Source organism: Amyelois transitella, chromosome 15 (assembly GCF_032362555.1).
Source record: "Amyelois transitella isolate CPQ chromosome 15, ilAmyTran1.1, whole genome shotgun sequence".
Lineage (NCBI taxonomy): Eukaryota > Metazoa > Arthropoda > Insecta > Lepidoptera > Pyralidae > Amyelois > Amyelois transitella.
Genome location: NC_083518.1, coordinates 10,566,641 through 10,589,112, shown reverse-complemented (window position 1 = coordinate 10,589,112; position 22,472 = coordinate 10,566,641). Strand labels below are relative to the sequence as shown.

General features: G+C 41.0%; 2 protein-coding genes across 6 annotated transcripts; one reads left to right on the top strand and one right to left on the bottom strand.

Annotated features, from left to right (window-relative positions):
• Positions 1-1,588: 1,588 nt before the first annotated feature.
• LOC106137950 (V-type proton ATPase catalytic subunit A) lies at positions 1,589-22,292 on the bottom strand. Of its 5 annotated transcripts, none has more exons than XM_060948126.1 (14): positions 22,135-22,292; positions 14,313-14,421; positions 13,619-13,731; positions 12,952-13,179; positions 12,244-12,381; positions 11,264-11,415; positions 10,000-10,124; positions 8,946-9,092; positions 6,919-7,134; positions 5,387-5,546; positions 4,787-4,856; positions 4,323-4,459; positions 3,630-3,819; positions 1,589-1,735 (listed from the first exon to the last, which is right to left on the bottom strand). In XM_060948126.1, the coding sequence occupies exons 2-14, from the start codon at positions 14,395-14,397 to the stop codon at positions 1,643-1,645; spliced, it is 1,854 nt and encodes a 617-aa protein (XP_060804109.1). In that variant the 5' UTR covers positions 14,398-14,421; positions 22,135-22,292; the 3' UTR covers positions 1,589-1,642. The 5 variants fall into 5 exon arrangements, with proteins under 5 accessions (XP_060804109.1, XP_060804110.1, XP_060804111.1 ...); XM_060948127.1 differs by having other exon boundaries at positions 22,025-22,176; XM_060948128.1 differs by lacking the exon at positions 22,135-22,292 and adding an exon at positions 22,029-22,047.
• On the top strand, positions 16,203-17,075 carry LOC132902587 (uncharacterized). Its single transcript, XM_060948370.1, has one exon. The coding sequence runs from the start codon at positions 16,203-16,205 to the stop codon at positions 17,073-17,075; it is 873 nt and encodes a 290-aa protein (XP_060804353.1).
• Positions 22,293-22,472: the final 180 nt, after the last annotated feature.

Genomic DNA, 22,472 nt, shown 5'->3' with positions numbered 1-22,472 from the left:
TTGGGATTCTTCTTTAAGGCGATGGACAAGCAACCTGTCACTATTTGAATCTCAATTCTATCATAAAGCCAAACAGCTGAACGTGGCCTATCAGTCTTTTCAAGACTCTTGGCTCTATCTACCCCTCAAGGGATATAGACGTGATTATATTTTTATTATACTTAATTTAAAGTCAAAAGAAGGACATAGACAAACACATTTGCATCTCAGTAAAATCTATAGTTCCCGTGAAATTTGCGAAAAACCTGTATTCTTTTTCAGAAGTCGCTAATAACACGCGAATCCGCTTGTAAAACTACAAATTTCCTGGGTAAAGGTGTTGTAATCAAAAGCAAGGTTTAGTTTTTAAAACTTTATTTATTTATAACGCTCTCTCCTCTCAACACTTAATGTCACAGAAAACCAAACAGCAAGTATAATTATTGCGATATATATTTGTACATTTGAAGTCTAAGATAAAAGCGGACTCTCACTTGTCTTACGTCATCATTTGTTTCGGTACATTTCAACTAGATGTCGCTGTAACAAATTCATAGCTTGTGCCGCCATTTTCATTAATTTTCCGCGGTTTAAACCGTATTTATGCGATTAAAATCGCTTTATTACGGTTGGAACCGTATTTATGCGATTTAAATCGCTTTATTACGGTTGGAACCGTATTTATGCGATTTAAATCGCTTTATTACGGTTGGAACCGTATTTATGCGATTTAAATCGCTTTATTACGGTTGGAACCGTATTTATGCGATTGAAATTCCGCGGTTAAAATCACTATTTCGATCGCAACAATCCTCTTTACAGCTACTTCCAAATAACATGTAGTATGTAGAACGCAACGACAAACCTTAAACAGATGACCATAATACTGAAAAATAAAAAGACAAGCGGTTGATAATAAAAATCCGATACTAAAATTACCGTGGAATGCAACAGGGTACCGATTCTCAAATCACACTGAATATCAATGGGCGAAATAATTTCATTGTTAGTGTATAAATAGAATATATTTTAAAATATAAATAACAACTAGTAATAAGGCGAGTTGTGGGCATGCGGCGCGTTAGATGCTGCGTTTGCAAGCACTCAGCTACTAAACAGTTTTAGATCTAGTAGAAACTTGTCGAGAACAATCATTCTTTTTAAACCATCCCGACGGAGACCGTATTTTCAAACAGAATTGTCACTCTACTTCAAAATTTACCTCTCACAAGTTCCTAAGCGTTTAGCCACTGAGTCCGTGTAAAGTGAGCACCTCGCGTCACTATGGCATCGTCGTTGACCAAATCCGTTTATATACAAGCGCGTGCGCACCGTATACACACAAGTCTCTACGATCCGACATATCAACAATGGAATCAATTTGATTGCGAGTAATATAATTATGATTGTATACCTATGCACTCTACGTAGATGTTTTTAACACATAAATTACATTAAAACTATGTATTTAACAATGCATCGCGACCGCGCTTTGCTCGAACACATTTTTTTTTCAATCATATTTATATTTTTTTTTTAATTAAAATCGAACGTTTTCTTTGAACGTGTCAAAGAAAATTGGGGTTTATGTCGTTGGATTACGGTCGCGTTCGCGCGGTCGGGCCAGCGTGTTTTTTTTTTAATTTTTTTTTTTTTAATATGTTTAATCTTCGAGGTTGCGGAACGCGGCCGACATGTCTTCCAGCAGTTGGTCGAAGTCCGCCTTGATCTTGGCCTCGCCGTCTTTCACCGGGTCCTGGAAGAGAAACGTGTGTTGTTTGTTTGTTTGTAAACATTCTTTATTGCACAATTTTTTTTTATCGTACAGTTGGAATTAAAATACAATATGTACAATGGCGGACTTTTCCGAATTGGGATTTCTTCCAGTCAACCTAACAACAACTAAAATAGAAATATCCCAAATAAAAAAGGCAGCACAGATAAAAAGCATTGAGGATGTCATAGAATCAATAATTATTACAATAAACAAGTTTTATCGTAAGTTTGTGCCGTGTGGTTCCCAGCACCGATACAAAAAAGAATAGGACCACTCCATCTCTTTCCCATGGATGTCGTAAAAGGCGACTAAAGGATAGGCAAACAAACTTGGGATTTATTTTTGATGATGATGGGCTAGCAACCTGGTACCATTGTGGCCATTCAGTCTTTTCAAAACTGTTGGCTTTGTCTACCCTGCAAGGGATATAGACGTGACCATATATATATATGTGTGTGTGTGTGTGTGTGAGTGAGAGCAGCACAACATGAACCTTGAACTTCATGGAGGAGAGCTGGTAGAGCACGCTGCCCATGGCGTCGCGGATGACGTTCCAGGTGACCTTGTTGTGTGTGTGTGTGTGTGAGTGAGAGCAGCACAACATGAACCTTGAACTTCATGGAGGAGAGCTGGTAGAGCACGCTGCCCATGGCGTCGCGGATGACGTTCCAGGTGACCTTGTTGTGTGTGTGTGTGTGTGAGTGAGAGCAGCACAACATGAACCTTGAACTTCATGGAGGAGAGCTGGTAGAGCACGCTGCCCATGGCGTCGCGGATGACGTTCCAGGTGACCTTGTTGTGTGTGTGTGTGTGTGAGTGAGAGCAGCACAACATGAACCTTGAACTTCATGGAGGAGAGCTGGTAGAGCACGCTGCCCATGGCGTCGCGGATGACGTTCCAGGTGACCTTGTTGTGTGTGTGTGTGTGTGAGTGAGAGCAGCACAACATGAACCTTGAACTTCATGGAGGAGAGCTGGTAGAGCACGCTGCCCATGGCGTCGCGGATGACGTTCCAGGTGACCTTGTTGTGTGTGTGTGTGTGTGAGTGAGAGCAGCACAACATGAACCTTGAACTTCATGGAGGAGAGCTGGTAGAGCACGCTGCCCATGGCGTCGCGGATGACGTTCCAGGTGACCTTGTTGTGTGTGTGTGTGTGTGAGTGAGAGCAGCACAACATGAACCTTGAACTTCATGGAGGAGAGCTGGTAGAGCACGCTGCCCATGGCGTCGCGGATGACGTTCCAGGTGACCTTGTTGTGTGTGTGTGTGTGTGAGTGAGAGCAGCACAACATGAACCTTGAACTTCATGGAGGAGAGCTGGTAGAGCACGCTGCCCATGGCGTCGCGGATGACGTTCCAGGTGACCTTGTTGTGTGTGTGTGTGTGTGAGTGAGAGCAGCACAACATGAACCTTGAACTTCATGGAGGAGAGCTGGTAGAGCACGCTGCCCATGGCGTCGCGGATGACGTTCCAGGTGACCTTGTTGTGTGTGTGTGTGTGTGAGTGAGAGCAGCACAACATGAACCTTGAACTTCATGGAGGAGAGCTGGTAGAGCACGCTGCCCATGGCGTCGCGGATGACGTTCCAGGTGACCTTGTTGTGTGTGTGTGTGTGTGAGTGAGAGCAGCACAACATGAACCTTGAACTTCATGGAGGAGAGCTGGTAGAGCACGCTGCCCATGGCGTCGCGGATGACGTTCCAGGTGACCTTGTTGTGTGTGTGTGTGTGTGAGTGAGAGCAGCACAACATGAACCTTGAACTTCATGGAGGAGAGCTGGTAGAGCACGCTGCCCATGGCGTCGCGGATGACGTTCCAGGTGACCTTGTTGTGTGTGTGTGTGTGTGAGTGAGAGCAGCACAACATGAACCTTGAACTTCATGGAGGAGAGCTGGTAGAGCACGCTGCCCATGGCGTCGCGGATGACGTTCCAGGTGACCTTGTTGTCGGACTGCGCGGTGGACTCCACGGCGTGCCGCGACATGTCGTAGAACGAGATGATGTTGCGCAGCATCCCCACCGTCTTGTAGAACGGGCAGAAGCGGTCGTACGCCGAGTAGCTGGGGAGGGGGGGAAGGGAATTGGTAGAAATATATCTATACTAATATTATAAAGCTGAAGAGTTTTTGTTTGAACGCGCTAATCAACTACTGGAAGGCTTTATACAACGTTATGCTGCAACAATTAGGAGTGAAGAAATAATGGAAAATGTGCAAAAATTGTAGAAAATAAAAGGAGCCTCTGCCACTACCAAAAGTCTTTTCTAAATCTGTGCCAAATTTATTGTAAATCAGTCTAGTAGTTTTTGTTTATTCGGTTACAAATATACAAAAACAAAAACAAAATCAAATCTCGTTATTAATAGTGTGGATTATCTCTCCTTCTCAGATCTCAAATATTCTACAAGAGACCTAAAATCAAGAAATAAAAAAACGTTTATCTTAATAATGGTTAAAGTATCATATTAAATTATTTAAAATAAATGGTAAATATTATGGTTAAAATATCATATTAAATTATTAAAAAAAACTGTTAGAAATTTAAAAAAAATGTTGTCAAATACCTGTTCTGTTGCAAGAAGTCGTCTTTCAGTAACTTAGCCACCTCCAGCGTGATCTTGTCTGTCTCGGCCAGGGAAGCCTTGCCGACCAGCTGGACGATTTCTGAGAGGTCCTCCTCCTCCTGCAGGATCTCCTTAACCTGGGCACGGACAGACATTTTTATATATAGAGAGAACATGAGAGTATGTAACGTATCTTGATCAAATGCCGTGTGGTTCCCGGCACCAATACAAAAAAGAATAGGACCACTCCATCTCTTTCCCATGGATGTCGTAAAGGGCGACTAAGGGATAGGCTTACAAACCTGGGATTCTTTTTTAGGCGATGGGCTAGCAACCTGTCACTATTTGAATCTCAATTCTATTATTAAGCCAAATAGCTGAACATGGCCATTTAGTTTTTTTTAAGACTGTTGTCTCTGTCTACCCCGCAAGGGACATAAACGTGACTATATGTATGTATTTACCTTAGTCCTGAGCGGCACGAATTCGGGGTAGTTCTTGTCGTAGAAGTCGTCAAGCGCGCGCATGTACTTGCTGCAAACCAAAAACAAAACATTTCAATTCAAAATATTAGGGACTGGGCCAAATTCCTGCGACGTGGTTGAAAGTCGGTCCAACTAATAAAATAGTTCTTAATTGACTGATTGACTGAAATATCAACTCACAAATGTCGTGTCTAAGTATAATTAAATTTGGAATAAAGCCAAGAGAAAATTTACCGAAAATTAAATAAATAAATAAGTTTCTTTTCACGCGGGCGGAGCCTCGGGCATTCTTAATTGTTCTATTTATACACTCCGTGTGGTTCACTGCACTTAAATCTCAATACTTTACCTATGGCTGCAGTAAAAGGCGACTTAGGGAAAAGCTAATAAACTTGGGACTCTTCTTGTATTCTTCTGGCAATAGGCTAGCAACCTGACACCATTTGAATCTCAAATCTTAAGCCGCACAGCTGAACATGGCCTATCAGCTTTTTGATGGCTGTTGGCCCTACCTTCCCCGCGAGGGTATATTTTAGAACACCTGTAATACACCACAGATGCTGTGACCATCATCATCACCTGTAGGATATCAGCCAGTTGATGGACGGGAAGTGCTTCCTCTGCGCCAGCTTCTTGTCCAGCCCCCAGAACACCTGCACGATGCCCAGCGTGGCGGAGGTCACGGGGTCAGAGAAGTCACCGCCGGGGGGAGACACGGCGCCCACGATGGATACGGAGCCTGTAAATTATATTTCAATAAACAATGTATATTGGAACTTATTAGCAGCGAAATGAGTCGTTTGATGGCGCGTAAACAATAAAGGCGTTGGAACCAAAACTAATGTATGGGTGTGATGGAACTTATTAGCAGCGTAAACGGGTCGTCTAATGGAGCTAAGAGCATCGGTTAGTATTCAAACTTATAGCCATACATATAATCACGTCTACAGCTACTCTGCAGAGTAGACAGAGACTGTCACTTAATTAGAAGATAAAGATAAATAAATAATAATAAATATATACGGGACAAATTACACAGATTGAGTTGGCCTCGAAGTAAGTTCGAGACTTGTGTTACGAGATACTAACTGCAACGATACTATATTTTATAATAAACACTTAGATAGATAAACATCCAAGACGCAGACCAATCAAAGAAAGTTCGTTTCTCATCATGTCGTGACCGGGATTCGAACCCGGGACCTCCGGTGTCACAGACAAGCGTACTACCGCTGAGCCACAGAGGCCGAATTATGTAGAAACGTATTGTTTATGATATCGCTACCTCAATGCTTTTTATATGCGCTGCCTTTTTAATTATGAATTTTCCTTAGTATTTTGGTCAACTGGAAGAAATCCCATCATGTATATGTCCGCCACTCTGCCGTGGTATAACTGAAATGCCGTTATCTGACATCAGGTTTTCCACCTTTTTTACCAGTAGAATAAGAAAAAAAAATCTCTTTCGATCTGCATATACGACTTTTTGGTACCTTTAAGTCATAAATAGGCGTTCTCATTGATGAATGAATGGCATCAGTTTAAATTTTTACCGCATTATTGACGTTTTACTTAAAACAAGGATTTGGCAGATAACGGCATTTTAGTTATATCAGGGGGCAGCATTGTACATATTCTTCTAATTTCAAGAGTTGAGAAAGAAGCCCGCTACCCACCATCCCGGTCCATCAGTTTAAATTTTTACCGCACTTTTGACGTTTTACTTAAAACAAGGATTTGGCAGATAACGGCATTTTAGTTAGTTATACCAGGGCAGCACTGTACACATTCTTCTGAATCCAAGAGTTGAGGAAGAAGCCCAGCACAGCATTTGTATCTAGAATTAATTTATATAACATAGGAAGGAAGGAGCGGAGTCTCCTGGCACAAGCATATTTTTGCTTAAAAGGAGGCTCCAGCAACATGCACAACCATTGTAATTCGTAGATACCCAATAAACATTTTTTTTTTTTTTAGCACCCACCTTTCCGGTCCTTCAGTTTAAATTTTTACCGCATTTTTGACGTTTTACTTAAAACAAGTTTAGTTTAGTTATATCAGGGGGCAGCACTGTACACATCCTTCTGAATCCAAGAGTTGAGAAAGCCCACCTTCCCGGTCGGGGTTCCCGAGGCACTGCACGCGGCCGGCGCGCTCGTAGAAGGAGGCGAGGCGCGCGCCCAGGTAGGCGGGGTAGCCAGAGTCCGCCGGCATCTCGGCCAGGCGGCCCGAGATCTCGCGCAGCGCCTCCGCCCAGCGCGACGTGGAGTCCGCCATCATCGACACGTTGTAGCCCATGTCGCGGAAGTACTCCGACAGCGTGATGCCTGCCCGAGGGAGGCAAACGTTTAGGTTAGACATACATAAATATAAATATATACGGGACAAATTACACTGATTGAGTTAGCCTCGAAATAAGTTCGAGACTTGTGTTACGAGATACTAACTCAACGATACTATATTTTATAATAAATACTTATATAGATAAACATCCAAGACCCAGGACAATCGGAAAAAGTTCTTTTCTCATCATGCCTTGACCGGGATTCGAACCCGGGACCTCCGGTGTCACAGTCAAGCGTACTACCGCTGAGCCACAGAGGCCGTCCAACATCTTCTTATGCGTTACACTCTTGTCAGAGTGGGCGTGGTCGTACAGAAGGGTCAGTGGCTCGCTTCACAATCCTTCGCCACTCTCGCGCATCGCTGCCTTCCTGGAGCATTCACAGAGAGGGTCACCTAGTGCTGATTTTATTTGATCTGTCCACCTCATGGGTGACCTGCCTCGAGGTCGAGTACCCTCAACTACTTCAACCTAGACATACATACATAAAATCACGCCTCTTTCCCGGAGGGGTAAGCAAGGATACCTCTTTCCACTTGCCACGATCTCTGCATACTTCCTTCGCTTCATTCACATTCATAACTCTCTTCATGCAAGCTCCGAGGTTTCGGGTACTATTGACCTGACCCCTGTTTAGGTTAGAATACGATAGAATACATTTATTTTATATATTAGTGCCGTGTGGTTCCCGGCACCGATACAAAAAAAGAATAGGACCACTCCATCTCTTTCCCATGGGTGTCGTAAAAAGCGACTAAGAGATAGGCTTACAAACTTGGGAATCTTTTTTAGGCGATAGGCTACTAACCTGTCACTAAAAAATTAAAAAACAATTAAAGATACATTTTCAAAATTGGAAATGCAGTGCTCTTTTTAATTACACCGATTTATAAAAAGGACAAAAGATTTGAAAAAAAAAATATCACTTTTCTGTTGGCGTAATCAAAGAATTATGCATTAAAAGTGGTCATTTGAGCCTATTTATAATTCTGAAATTTTAATTTACACGTTTGGCTTACAGGTGACTATCATTCGTTTCGTTCACTCACTCACTAATCTGTGAACATGGACGCATATCAAGCAGCTACGGCCATGTTGGATGTGTTGGCGACCAACGCCGTACGATTCAAGATAGATTCTAATCATTCACTCACTCTCGCTCACTCACTGACCTGTGTAGATTGAAGCTTCACGAGCAGCTACGGGCATGTTAGATGTGTTTGCGTCTAACGCCGTACGCTCCATGATACTTTTATCATTCACTCACTTATTCGCTCACTCACTCACTGACCTATGTAAGTGGAAGCTCCTCGAACGGCTGCGGGCATTATGATCATGCGACTAACGCCGTACGCTTCATGATAGATTCTATCATTCACTCACTCTTTCACCCACCCACTCACTGACCTATGTAAATAAAAACTTCTCGAACGGCTACGGGCATTATGATCATGCGACTAACGCCGTACGCTTCATGATGGATTCTTATCATTCATTCATTCACTCACTCACTGACCTGTATAGATGGAAGCTTCTCGAGCAGCTACAGGCATGTTGGATGTGTTGGCGACCAACGCCGTACGCTTCATGATAGATTCTTATCATTCACTCACTCTTTCACTCTCTCACTCACTGACCTATGTACATAAATGGAAGCTTCACGGGCAACTTCAGGCATTATGGTCATGTTGGCAACTAACGCCGTATGCTTAATGATGGATACTTATCATTCATTCGTTCACTCACTCGCCGTACGCTTCATGATTCTTATCATTCATTCACTCACTCACTGACCTGTATAGATGGAAGCTTCTCGGGCAGCTACAGGCATGTTGGATGTGTTGGCGACCAACGCCGTACGCTTCATGATAGATTCTGTGACTCCATCAATTTCCACTGTCAACTCGGGGAAGTCACGCAGTACTTCAGACATCTCGTTACCTGGGTGAATAATGAATTGATAAATAAGTAACACATTTATTCGCGGAAGATTACAATAGGACCACATCAACTACCTTTCCCATGGATGTCGTAAAAGGCGACTAAGTGAAAGGAAACTTTGGATTATTCTTGCAGGCGACAGGCTAGCAGCAACCTGTCACTATTTGAATTTCAATTCCATCATTAAATCTAGAAGCTGAACGTGGCCTTTCGGCGTTTTCAGGACTGTTGGCACTGTCTACCCTACCGAGATATATAGCCGTGATCATTTGTATGTATGTGAAGCGAAAAAAGTGATATGAGAGATAGGCAAGTACAAAATTTTACAAATGTGATGGTTACCAGGGCGTCGGTTGTCGAATCGGTGCCTGGTCGAAACGCGGCCGTGCATAAAGGCACCGGTTCGAATCCTACCGCAGTCATGTACCAATGTTTCTTTTTAAAGTCATGTACATTAGTTTAGTAACTAACCAATGCTCTTACGGTGAGGGAAAACATGCACATTCAGGCAACTGAATGGTGTAACCATGGATCCAATACGGTTCAGGTTCCCCTGCAAAGGTAACGGAGATCAGATGGTAGTCGCTTCGTGTAAAAACCTGACTCACACCAACCAGGATCCGTGATCGCAGTCACACCCCGGGCTCCTCTCCAGAGTTGCGAGGCGGAAAGCGGGACAAAGAAGAAGAAGAAAGAAGGAAGAAGAAGAAAGAAGGAATAAGAATTAAGAAAGAAGAAAGAAGAAGAAGGAAGAAGGAAGAAGAAGGAAGAAAAAAGAAGAAGAAGAAAGAAGAAAGAAGAAGAAAGAAGAAGAAAGAAGAAGAAAGAAGAAGAAGAAAGAAGGAAGAAGAAGGAAGAAGAAAGAAGGAAGAAGAAGAAAGAAGGTAGAAGCAGCAGCGACAGTTACCGCGCTCCCCGCAGCCCACGTAGATGATGACGTCGGAGTTGGAGTACTTGGACAGCGCCTGCGAGATGACCGTCTTGCCGCAGCCGAACGCGCCGGGGATCGCCGTGGTGCCGCCTTGGACGCAGCTGGTGGGGAACACAGATACATTTATATTACATACATACATATAATCACGTCTTTATCCCGTGCGTGGAAGACAGAGCCAACAGTCTTGTAAAAACTGATAGGCCACGTTCAGCTATTTGGCTTTAAGATAGAATTGAGATTCAAATAGTGACAGGTTGCTAGCCCATCGCCTAAAAGAAGAATCCCAAGTTTGTAAGCCTACCCCTTAGTCGCCTTTTACGACATCCATGGGAGAGAGATGGAGTGGTCCTTTTCTTTTTTCTATTGGTGCCGGGAACCACACGGCACACATTTATATTAAATATAAATAAATAAATAATAAATATATACGGAAAAAAATATAAGTATGTATTATATGCAAATAATACATACTTATATTTTCTTAGTAAAAAAAAATTAATTTAACCCCTAAAAATCCATGTGAACAGTTACTATGATGTGTTATCTTTTCTTGTCTTTCATTGTCAGATGGAAGTCGCTTCAATACATGAACTCGATCCAGGATCCATGGTTGCAGGCCTACCCCGGGCTCCTTCCCAGAGCGGTAAGGATGCATACATACGTACATAAAATCACGCCTCTTTCCCGGAGGGGTAGGCAGAGACTACCTCTTTCCACTTGCCACGATCTCTGCATATTTCCTTCGCTTCATCCACATTCATAACTCTTCATGCAAGCTCAGCGGTTTCGGGTACTTTTGACCTGACCCTTCACCAGAACGTCCTTAATTTGATCAAGATACGTTCGTCTAGGTCTTCCCACTCCGACCTTTCCCTTTGTGAGGATGCAACCGGGACTACTGTTGTTGTTGTTAAACCATACGACAATTATTAAGCGATATATAGTATCCTATAATCCTACTACTATTATAAAGGCGAAAGTTTGTATGGATGTATGGATGTTTGTTACTCTTTCACGCAAAAACTACTGAACCGATTACCATGAAATTTGGTATGTAGGTAGCTGAAGACCCAGAATAACACATAGGCTACTTTTTATCCCAGAGTTCCCGCGGGATTGATAGGGTTTCCATGCGGACGAAGTCGCGGGCGGCCTCTAGTAATGAATAAAAATTTTGAATTTTTTTTTTTTTTTTTGACTAAAGCCAGCAGAAGACGGGTCTATTGTTTTCACTCACGGGAACAGAGAATCCAGAACGCGCTGTCCTGTAAGCAGTGGATGGTTGGCGGGCATCTTCTCTGTCACAGGCCTGGGCTGCCGCACCGGCCACACTTGCAGCATGGTGTATTGAGTCTTGGTGCCGTCGAACTCGGTTTCCAGCACCACGTCCTGGTGGAAAACGTTTTAATATTTTATACATACATACATATCATCACGTTACAATTTTTCATTGTTGGCGTGTATTGGAACTGTTATATACATACATATGGTCACGTACGTTTTATATTTTATACATACATACATACATATCATCACGTCTATATCAATTGCGGGGTAGACAGAGCCAACAGTCTTGAAAAGACTGAATGGCCACGTTCAGCTATTACACGGCTTAACGATAGAATTGAGATTCAAATAGTGACAGGTTGCTAGCATGTCGCCTAAAAAAGAATCCCAAGTTTGTTGTAAGCCTTAGTCGCCTTTTACGACATCCATGGGACAGAGATGGAGTGGTCCTATTCTTTTTCTTTTTTTTTATTGGTGCCGGGAACCACACGGCACTTTTATATTTTATAGTTACCTAATTTTCTATTTAATTCTGAAGCCAGATAACTGAACGTGGGCTGTCTGCCTTTTCAAGACTGTTGGCTACCTACGTAAGAGATATAGACGTATTTATAATGTATGTAATTTTTTTATTTGAAATCAATTTATAATAACTTCAATAATAAGAGAATGGCCAAGAGAACGGCCTCTAATCGAAATCCTCCTTTTTTGAAGTCGGAAAAATTTGTAAAACCTAAATATAACAAACACTTTTCTGAAAACCACATCAAAATCCGTTCAGCAAGAAAGTAGCGTACAAACATACATAAATATAAACAAACATATATAATCCATACAGGTCAAACTGATAACATTTTTTTTTTAACATTCACAATTTATTTATATATCTGAAAAACACAAACAAAAATATTACCTAAATAGCATACTTACGGTAACTTTGTAATTTCCGGTAGGAGCGACATACGTAACGGTTCCCTTGGCGCGAGGCGGCATCAGCATCTTGTGCTTGACCAGGGTGTTCTCGTGCACGATGCCGTACAGGTCTCCGCCCGTAATGTGCGAGCCGACCTTCAAAATTCATAATTTTTATTCATTATTATACGACACTTCATATCGCTTAATAATTGTCAAAACGCATGGTTTAACAACATTGGTTGACGTCAAATAAATTGCTTAAAACTTGAGTTTACTGCCGCTTCCAAGGCGTCAGTGCAGAAGAAGCGGTAACAAACTGCACTGCAGCATTCTCACGTCAATGATCAATCAAGAGATTACATAACAAACCAACTTCGGAACCTGTTTGTTGGATATTTATGGGCATTGTGATTCTATTAATCTATGGAAAACATATTTCTGGTTTTATATTTTAATGTCCCACACGTCAGTTACAGATTCAAAGTTAAAGGTCGTATTTTCTTTTTTATTTTTTCCATTAAATCCAAAAGTTGCAGAACATGATTTGGGAACGATTTGAAAAAAGAATCATTTTTTATTTTCATTAATGGTTCCTTTTTTGTTTAATGCAATTCTTATTTCTCTCTCTCACAACTTAAGAGAACAAAAACTGAATAAAACTAAATATCTTGTGTACAAATAAATAAGAAGAGTTAAAAAAAATAAAGAAATATCAACACGAACCTTAATATTCAAAGGGTTGAACTCCCAATCGTGTTCGCGCGCCAAGCACGGCACATTCACACCTTTAGGGATGTAAATGGACTGTGTGAGCTCATTGATGTCCTTCAGCGGACGCTGGATGCCATCAAAGATGGAGCCCAGGATGCCAGGACCCAACTCCACGGAGAGCGGCTTGCCTGTGCGGAGTACTGGGTCACCGACTGTGACACCTGATGTTTCTTCGTACACCTGCAGAAGAATAAAAAGAGAATAAAGGTCTTATAATCAAGTGCAAAAAATAAACAGCGACTAAGGGATAGGCATTTAAACTTGGGATTCCTCTTGTAGGCGATTGGCTCAACCTGTCAGTATTTGAACCTCAACTTCATTACCCATACAGCTGAATGTGGTCTTTCACTCTTTTCAAGACTGTTGAAATAGTCTTACCCGCAAGGTAATACAAACAATGCAAGGTATACATACCTATATGTTTGTATGCATGAAGGAGAAAAAATAAAGTAAAATCAACCCCTAAAATACTAAAATAAGCAGTGAAAATTTGTTTGAAAATCGATAATGTTACCAGTGCGAAGCCGGAGCGGGTCGATAGTAGAAAATAGTACAGACGTGACTAAATATATTTCCAAAACACCGAATAAATCAATGGGAGAGAAAATAGACAAGTTACCTGAATGGTGGCAAGGTCCCCTTCCAACCGGATGATCTCTCCGACCAGCTCGTTGTAGCCCACACGCACCAACTCGTACATAGCGGACCCCGACATCTTCTCAGCAGTCACCACTGTTGAACGTTACAACAATTTGATAAAGCAAACAGTCAGTTATAAATATAATTGAAGTAGTACAATTTGATTTAAACAGTCAGTTATTATTGAAGTAGTTATGCAGGGGTATTGGCAGGTGAAATCAAGTAATCTGCCTACCCTTCCGGGAAAGAAGCATGATTTTGTGTGTGCACTGTCAGATGTCTCTAAAAGTGTAATTTTCCAGTCTTAAGTTCCATATCTCTCTATCTCAAAATTTCGTGAATAGAATATAATAGATATGAACACATCTGAGGAAACAGTATTCAAACTGGCAGAAATTCTTTTAATCACATTTTTGGCTTCTATTGATAAATAATATGTAGATCCACCATATCAATTTTATGACAATATCTTTCAAGTACAAACATCAGTCAGTTACAATTTCATTATATACACATACATGCTTAAATCATGCCTCTTTCCTGGAGGGGCAGGCAGAGTCCACTTCTTTCCACTTCACATTCATAACTCTTGACCTTTTGCTTCAACGTGTCCCATCAAGATATATTCGTCTAGTTATTTAATTATACATATGAATGGATGAAATGTGACATACCAGGTCCGGAGACGGCAAACACATAGCCGAATCTCTCCTCATTCTCTTCATTGGCGATCGTCTTCAAACCGCCTTTGGCCGCCATTTTGAGGGGTTAGTACTCTTTTATCTGGAATTTTGAAACATAAGTTGTATAAATGAAACACTAACACTAATATAATATCTGGCAGAGTACAAAAAACCAAGTGAAGATATCTGGACCTGTGTCATGTGGTTTCCGGTACCATAGTTTGGGACCACTTCATCTATTACCTATGGATGTCATAAAATGCGACTAAGGGATAGGCTAATAAACTTTGGATAATTATTTTTGGCCATGGGCTAGCAACCTGTTTTTCAGTCTTCGTGAGACTGTGGGCCCTGTCTACATTGCAAGGGATATAAATGTGGTTATATGAATGTATGTATGTTAATTATATGTAAGATATTGTCAGGAAGACATTGCATAATGATGTTGCATTGTGCAATCTGAATTCCTCATCAGGCATTTTGTGCAATCCTTAAGTTCTAAATGATATGTATTCTTAAACATATAATGTAATAGTAAGAACTACTAAATAACAAACTAAACAGCTAACTTGTGCATTAAAAAGTCCCAATAAAGATGCTTGCAGACACAAATTAGTAGCTAGAAAATATTTAGGTCACTATGTCATTGGGTAAATTCAAGAGTATAAAATCGTACCATATTTCTGCCGTCATTTCCTTTTGCTTAGAGTCCCAAATAATACTTATTGTTTTGTTTATTTCATTACATTATTGAATAAAGTGATGAGTAAGAAACTAAAAAGATGGCTGGTTAAGTCCAATTAGTTCTAGGTTCCATCCCCGTCAGGTTATGACAGAAAAAGAGTTTTTCTTATTGGCCTGGGTCTTAGATGTTCATTCATAAATGTATTTATTATAAATAAAATAAAGTATTGTTAAGTTTTGTATCTTATAACACATGTCCCGGACTTACTTTTGTCTTGTTCCTGTTTATATTTATTTAAGGTTTCCGTTTTTCCAAACAGTAAATCATTATACACTTAAATATCTTCCTAGGAATATATACATGCATATTATCTGCTCCCTTACAGGGTAGACAGTGCTAATAGTCTCAAAACAACTCAAAGGCCATATTCAACGAAATGGCTAAATGTTATAATTGAGATATTAATATTGAGATATAGATCATTCAAAAAAGTAAAATAATTAAGGTTCTTATTCTTCAGCTTATGCAAATAATACCAATAAAATTCAACAGAATAAATGGAAACTTACTTGCTGTTTTTACTGGAAACAAATAACTGTGAGTGTGATTGTTAAATTTGTGGAGTTTTTAAAGAGAATTTCTTAGCTTGAACTATACTGGTGTAGGCACATATACACAAACTAAATAAATTATACCTAACACATACAACTCATAAACAAGACCTAGACATCACTTATAATATATTAAAAACAGTTACACAAATAAATACATATTTATATATTTATTACTTAATACGATATCACTCTTACCGTATCGTCATTAAAATAATGCAGTGGAACCATACACATGCTGTCGCGCGCTCGCCAGTCGAAATTCATACGAAATAAAAAAGTACGCACGCATGCGCTTCACCGCTGTTCACCTAAAATTTTCTCGGTTTACGCGCCACATTTTTTACGTTGCTTTATAACTGTTTCTTTTCTTTCGCTTTTCCTTGTGTGTTGTAAATTTTCTCTATTCTCCTTCAACCCTATGCTTCAACTATTTATGCTTGTGCTACCGTATAAATGTGTTTTCAAGAATAAAAAAGTGAACTGCAGTTGGACTATTATTTGCCACTGACTGAAGCCGGGAACCCTAGGTAGGCATTGCATACCATTACCTATCATCCTAAATTGGTGACCCCGTCTGGAACAATGGAAAAGAGATTTCATGATGCACGCGAGGAGCGCGTTTCCACGGAACGCGAGCGCGAGAAAAATGACGGACAAGATTCGTCCCGTACTGGTGGTATTTATAAGGTGTCCGTGCGAGTCCCACCATTCTGGCCTGAAGAACCAGAAATTTGGTTCGCGCAAGTGGAGGGACAATTTGCGATTTCGGGAATTACAAGTGACGCTACGAAATTCAATTATGTAATCAGCCAACTCGATAACAAGTATTCCCGAGAAGTGAAATACATTATTATTAGCCCACCAGCAGTCGGTAGATACGAGAAACTAAAAGCAGAATTAATAAAGCGCCTTACAGCATCAAACGAAAATAAACTGAAACAACTTTTAATGCATGAAGAGCTCGGCGATCGGAAACCTTCACAATTTCTACGGCATCTGAAGGGATTGGCCGGCCTGGATGTGCCAGATGATTTCTTAAAAACTATATGGATTAGCCGTCTTCCACATAGTATCCAAACCATACTTGCAAGCCAACCTGCTACTGCTCATCCCGACGATCTTGCAGACCTGGCGGATCGAGTAAACGACCTGACTTCGACAATGCCAAAGGTCGCATCAATGAGTCAGCAAAACCAGATTTCCGAGGTTGAAGAATTAAAGAAGGAAGTTGCGCATCTCCGAAGAAGACTTCAGGACTTGACAACAAGGAGCGGACGGTCTAGAGAGCGAAGTTCACGACGTCCCACCCATAGCAAGTCCCGATCAAGGCAGCGGTCCCATTCCAACTACCAGAAGTTCCCGCTATGCTGGTATCACGCAAAATTTGGAGAAAAGGCCAATCGTTGCATCTTGCCCTGTGATTACTCAGCGGGAAACTCCAAGGGCAGTCGATAATGGTGGCCGACGATTGCCCTCCTTCTTCCACTGGTCGCCTGTTTATCACCGATCGAACATCAAGGCTGCAGTTTTTGATCGACACCGGAAGCGATCTCTGCGTCTTTCCTCGATCGGCCCTGCGTGATCGTCGTGCGAAAACAGACTTTAATTTAAGTGCAGCAAATGGTTCTAACATTTCTACGTACGGTTATGTTTACTTTAATTTAGATTTTGGCTTACGTAGGAATTATAGCTGGCGTTTTGTTGTTGCCGATGTTACAAGGCCAATAATTGGAGTAGATTTTTTAAACTTTTACAATTTGATTGTAGACTGTAGAAATAAGAGATTAATTGATAATACAACCTCAATATCTTCTATAGCCACTGTACCTAATTGTAATGATATTTATTCTGTCAAAATCTTGACTGGTGATTCTCGTTATCATAAAATTCTTAACGAATTTCCGGAAATTACCAGACCAGCCGGTATACAAAACACTACGCCACACAACACTGTTCACTATATTCGCACAACCCCAGGTCCTCCAGTTTCTTCTTCCCCCCGTCGTCTGGCCCCTGACAAATTAAAAATAGCCCGCGACGAATTTCGAGCTATGTTAGCTAATGGTACGGCGCGTCCCTCTGAGAGTCCGTGGTCTTCGCCATTACACTTGGCCCCCAAAAAAGATAATGGTTGGCGCCCTTGCGGAGACTATCGACTTCTTAATGCTCGTACCATACCTGATAGGTATCCGATTAGGCACATCCATGATTTTGCTCACAGCATTTCAGGCTGCAAAATTTTCAGTACTTTGGATCTTTTAAAAGCCTATAATCAGATACCTGTCAATCCGGACGATGTGCAGAAGACCGCCATCACAACACCCTTCGGACTATATGAATTTCCTTTCATGACATTTGGACTACGAAACGCAGGCCAAACTTTCCAAAGATTTGTTGACGAAATGACACGGGGACTCGATTTTGTGTACTGTTATTTGGATGACTATATCGTTTTTTCTAGGTCGGATGACGAGCATGAAGAGCATCTCCGTATAATCTTTAAGAAGCTTAAAGACTACGGTATGCTCATTAATACATCCAAATGTGTTCTTGGTGCATCTGAGGTAACCTTTCTTGGTTACCATATCTCGGAACACGGCACAAAACCAACGGATGCTAAAGTTCAGGCAATAAAAGACTTTCCTATTCCTACCAACATCCGTCAGCTTAGGAGATTTTTAGGTATGCTAAATTTTTACAGGAGATTCCTGCCTCGGGCTGCATCAACTCAAGCACCCTTGAATGCTTTATTGACGGGAGCTGTAAAAGGTTCTCACCCAATAAGCCTAACAGGTGATTCCCTTACAGCTTTTGAGTCCTGCAAGGAAGCACTTGCCAATGCTGCATTGCTGGCCCATCCAGATTGCTCTGCCAAGCTAGCTTTGGTAACAGACGCTTCTGACAAAGCTCTTGGAGCTGTTCTCCAGCAGTTAAAGGACGGTGTTTGGGAGCCATTGGCCTTCTTCTCAAGAAAGCTTAGCCCGTCGCAGGTAAAGTATTCACCCTATGATAGAGAATTGTTAGCCATTTATGAGGCCATTAAATATTTTAAACACATGCTTGAGGCTAGGCATTTTACCATTTACACTGACCATAAGCCGATCAGTTTTGCTTTTCACGAGAGGAAAACTAACTGTTCCCCTAGGCAGTACAGACATTTAGATTACATCGCTCAATTCACTACCGACATTCGCCACATATCTGGAAAAGATAATGTAGTTGCAGATACACTTTCGCGCGTCGAAGAATTGAGCGAACCGATTAATCTCGAGCATTTAGCCAAATGCCAAGCCTCTGATCCAGAACTAATTAAACTTATTGAGGAAGGATCTTCACTACGTCTTGAACAGTTAAAAGTACCTGGATGTGATTTACCTTTGTCCTGCGACGTAAGTACCACAACTCCCAGACCGTTCGTGACAGGTGTCTTACGCAGGCAAGTATTTGACTCTTTACATTCTTTGAGCCACCCTGGTCCCAACGCGTCGGCTAAGTTAGTCTCCGAAAGGTTCGTCTGGCCAGGCGTAAAGAAAGATTGCAGGGAATGGGCACGAGCCTGTATCGCGTGCCAACGTGCTAAAGTTACGCGGCATGTGAATTCTCCACTCGGTACGTACAAACTACCACGAGCAAGATTTACCCAAATCCATATAGATTTGGTAGGTCCTCTCCCGGTATCCCAGGGTTATAGGTACTGCCTGACGGCGATTGACCGGTTTACAAGATGGCCAGAAGCAATACCATTAGTTGACATCACTGCCGAAACCGTTGCCAAAGCTTTTCTATCAAACTGGATAGCTCGTTTTGGCTGCCCGACGGTTATCGTTACTGACCGTGGCCGTCAATTTGAATCCGCCTTATTCGGATACCTATCCAAAATGACGGGCTTCGAACATAAAAGAACGACAGCCTACCATCCGGCGTGCAACGGTCTGATTGAACGGTTTCACAGACAGCTCAAGGCAGCAATAGTTTGTCATGCTGATGGCAGCTGGACGGAATCACTGCCATGGGTTCTGCTTGGCGTAAGAACGGCCTTTAAAGAAGATTTGCAGGCCTCGGCAGCTGAACTGGTTTATGGCGAGTCGTTACGCCTGCCTGGTGAGTTCTTCGAACCTGACGTTCCCACTACTACTGATGTTACAGAGTTCACAGCCCGCATAAGAAAAATCGCTGAACATCTACGACCTTTACCAACCTCGCATCACATGGCGCCACAAAAACCCTTTGTGTATAAGGAATTGGCAACCAGTACCCATGTCTTCCTTAGAGACGACACCGTACGAGGTTCGCTTCAACCTGCCTACTCAGGGCCACACAAAGTAATAAGTAAAAGAGATAAATATTTTAAAATTTTTTACAATAACAAAGAGGTGACAGTTTCGATAGACAGACTTAAACCTGCTTTCATCTTAGCAGACCCTATCCCTCATTCCGATATATTCCCACCTAATACCCAAAAAGATTATATCACCCGTTCGGGGCGACGTGTGAATTTTCCAGATTTCTATCGCCCTTGACGGTCTCTGGAGGGGGGTGATGTAGGCACATATACACAAACTAAATAAATTATACCTAACACATACAACTCATAAACAAGACCTAGACATCACTTATAATATATTAAAAACAGTTACACAAATAAATACATATTTATATATTTATTACTTAATACGATATCACTCTTACCGTATCGTCATTAAAATAATGCAGTGGAACCATACACATGCTGTCGCGCGCTCGCCAGTCGAAATTCATACGAAATAAAAAAGTACGCACGCATGCGCTTCACCGCTGTTCACCTAAAATTTTCTCGGTTTACGCGCCACATTTTTTACGTTGCTTTATAACTGTTTCTTTTCTTTCGCTTTTCCTTGTGTGTTGTAAATTTTCTCTATTCTCCTTCAACCCTATGCTTCAACTATTTATGCTTGTGCTACCGTATAAATGTGTTTTCAAGAATAAAAAAGTGAACTGCAGTTGGACTATTATTTGCCACTGACTGAAGCCGGGAACCCTAGGTAGGCATTGCATACCATTACCTATCATCCTAAACTGGTATATAAGGACAGTGGAAATTCTGTTGTAATCAGCTGATCTGACACATCAGTCAGATAAAAACCTTAATCAATCAATGTCAAACTTATGAGTATTATCATATTTAGATGTGTGATATCAAATGCTCTGATTTCATTAGAATCAAATAGTTGCTTGCCATGCCTTTAATTATTCCATAAGGGTAAGTAGAGAGATGGAGTCTCTGCCTACACCTTCAAGGAAAAAGGATGATATCTTTATGTAAAGAGATAAGTAGACCTGTTCAGTATTTTTTCCCAATTAAAGACATAATCCAAAGTTATCAATGGTTCATTTACTAAAACTTTTAAAATTGTCTATGCACATCACTGAATCTGGGAGCCATAGAAATAAACTTATTGAACACTTTATGCCTTTTATCAGACTGACAATAATTTTAAGGGTTGATTAAAAAAATATTCTAAAAGTAAGAGAATAGACTCTCTGCCTACTGCTCTTAAAAAAAGAATGCTTTTAAGAATATGTATAATTACATATTCTTAAAAGGTTATAGGTATTGAACCATACATATGATCACGTCTATATCCCTTGCGGGGTAGACAGAGCCAACAGTCTTGAAAAGACTGAATGGGCACGTTCAGCTATTTGGCTTAATGATAGAACCGAGATTCAAATAGTGACAGGTTGCTAGCCCATCGCCTAAAAGAGGAATCCTAAGTTTATAAGCCTATCCCTTAGTCGCCTTTTACGACATCCATGGGAAAGAGATGGAGTGGTCCTATTCTTTTTTGTAATAGTGCCGGGAACCACACGGCACGGCACGGTATTGAACCATTTTGAAAGATTATAATTACAGTAAGAATGGATATGTTTTGTAAAATACAATAGGAATAAAAATATTTACTGTGCCTACGCTAAGACGATATAATTTAACTTTTCATGTGGAGAACTACACAGGAAAAGTAAGATTGACATAATCATGTAATTTCACTTCAGGTAAACTTGTATAGGATTTGTAAAACTTGATATTTAACAAGACTGTTTTGGAAGTTTAATTCAACTTCCAAGAACTTTATAAGAATTTATAACTAGTAATTGAGTAATTTTACTTATTGAAAACATTTACAACATCCCTGGAAGTGCACAACTCCTGGATCACATGATGCATTGGGCGGATCTCGAGAACTATCGAATTTGGTGAATAAGAATTAGGATACTAATATAGTGTACTGCCTAATCACATTCAAGTCCTGACGAGGTTTATGGAAAGTAAATCGGTACTAAAATACACCAAAATAATCGTTCTGTGAGACACTACCTAGGCGCAAGGAAAATTTTGACAACGGCAGAATTAGAGACGATCTTACCAACAATTAAAATGCAGCAGCTATTCCCTTAATCAAATAATAACACAAACACTGTAAAACGAAAGCAATTAAATATTATTTCTACAAAATACAATAAAATTCCAACTCACAGGAGGAGAAAGACGGAATAGACGGACTGAGAATGGCGGAGATCGACAACTTATCACAAGACCAATGATAAAAATGAAGTCAGCTGACTTAAACTCTATGCTTCCTTGTCTATGCGAGATTTTGTATTGATTTTTGCACGAAATAAAGGTAGCATTCTACTGGGCCACACGTTACTTCACGTTTGTTCCTGCACGGTCCAGCGTACTTTTATTTATACACGTCAGTGATGCTCTGACGTTCCTTTGAATTTTTGACAATGACAGTATTGACAGCGAGGTCTGTTGTTTGGCAGCTTTTCTTTCCGTTCGTGTTGCTGGACGATTTGGTGGCTTTTTGA

Bases quoted from the DNA above. Each gene is read 5' to 3' on its own strand.
- LOC106137950 (XM_060948126.1), bottom strand. From the start codon at position 14,397: ATGGCGGCCAAAGGCGGTTTGAAGACGATCGCCAATGAAGAGAATGAG. The intron at 4,857-5,386 runs GTGATGATGATG...TTTGGTTTGCAG, and splicing joins AACTGGCTGATATCCTACAG to CAAGTACATGCGCGCGCTTG. The intron at 4,460-4,786 runs GTAAATACATAC...GTCCGTGCCCAG, and splicing joins TCGTGCCGCTCAGGACTAAG to GTTAAGGAGATCCTGCAGGA.
- LOC132902587 (XM_060948370.1), top strand. From the start codon at position 16,203: ATGGAAAAGAGATTTCATGATGCACGCGAGGAGCGCGTTTCCACGGAA.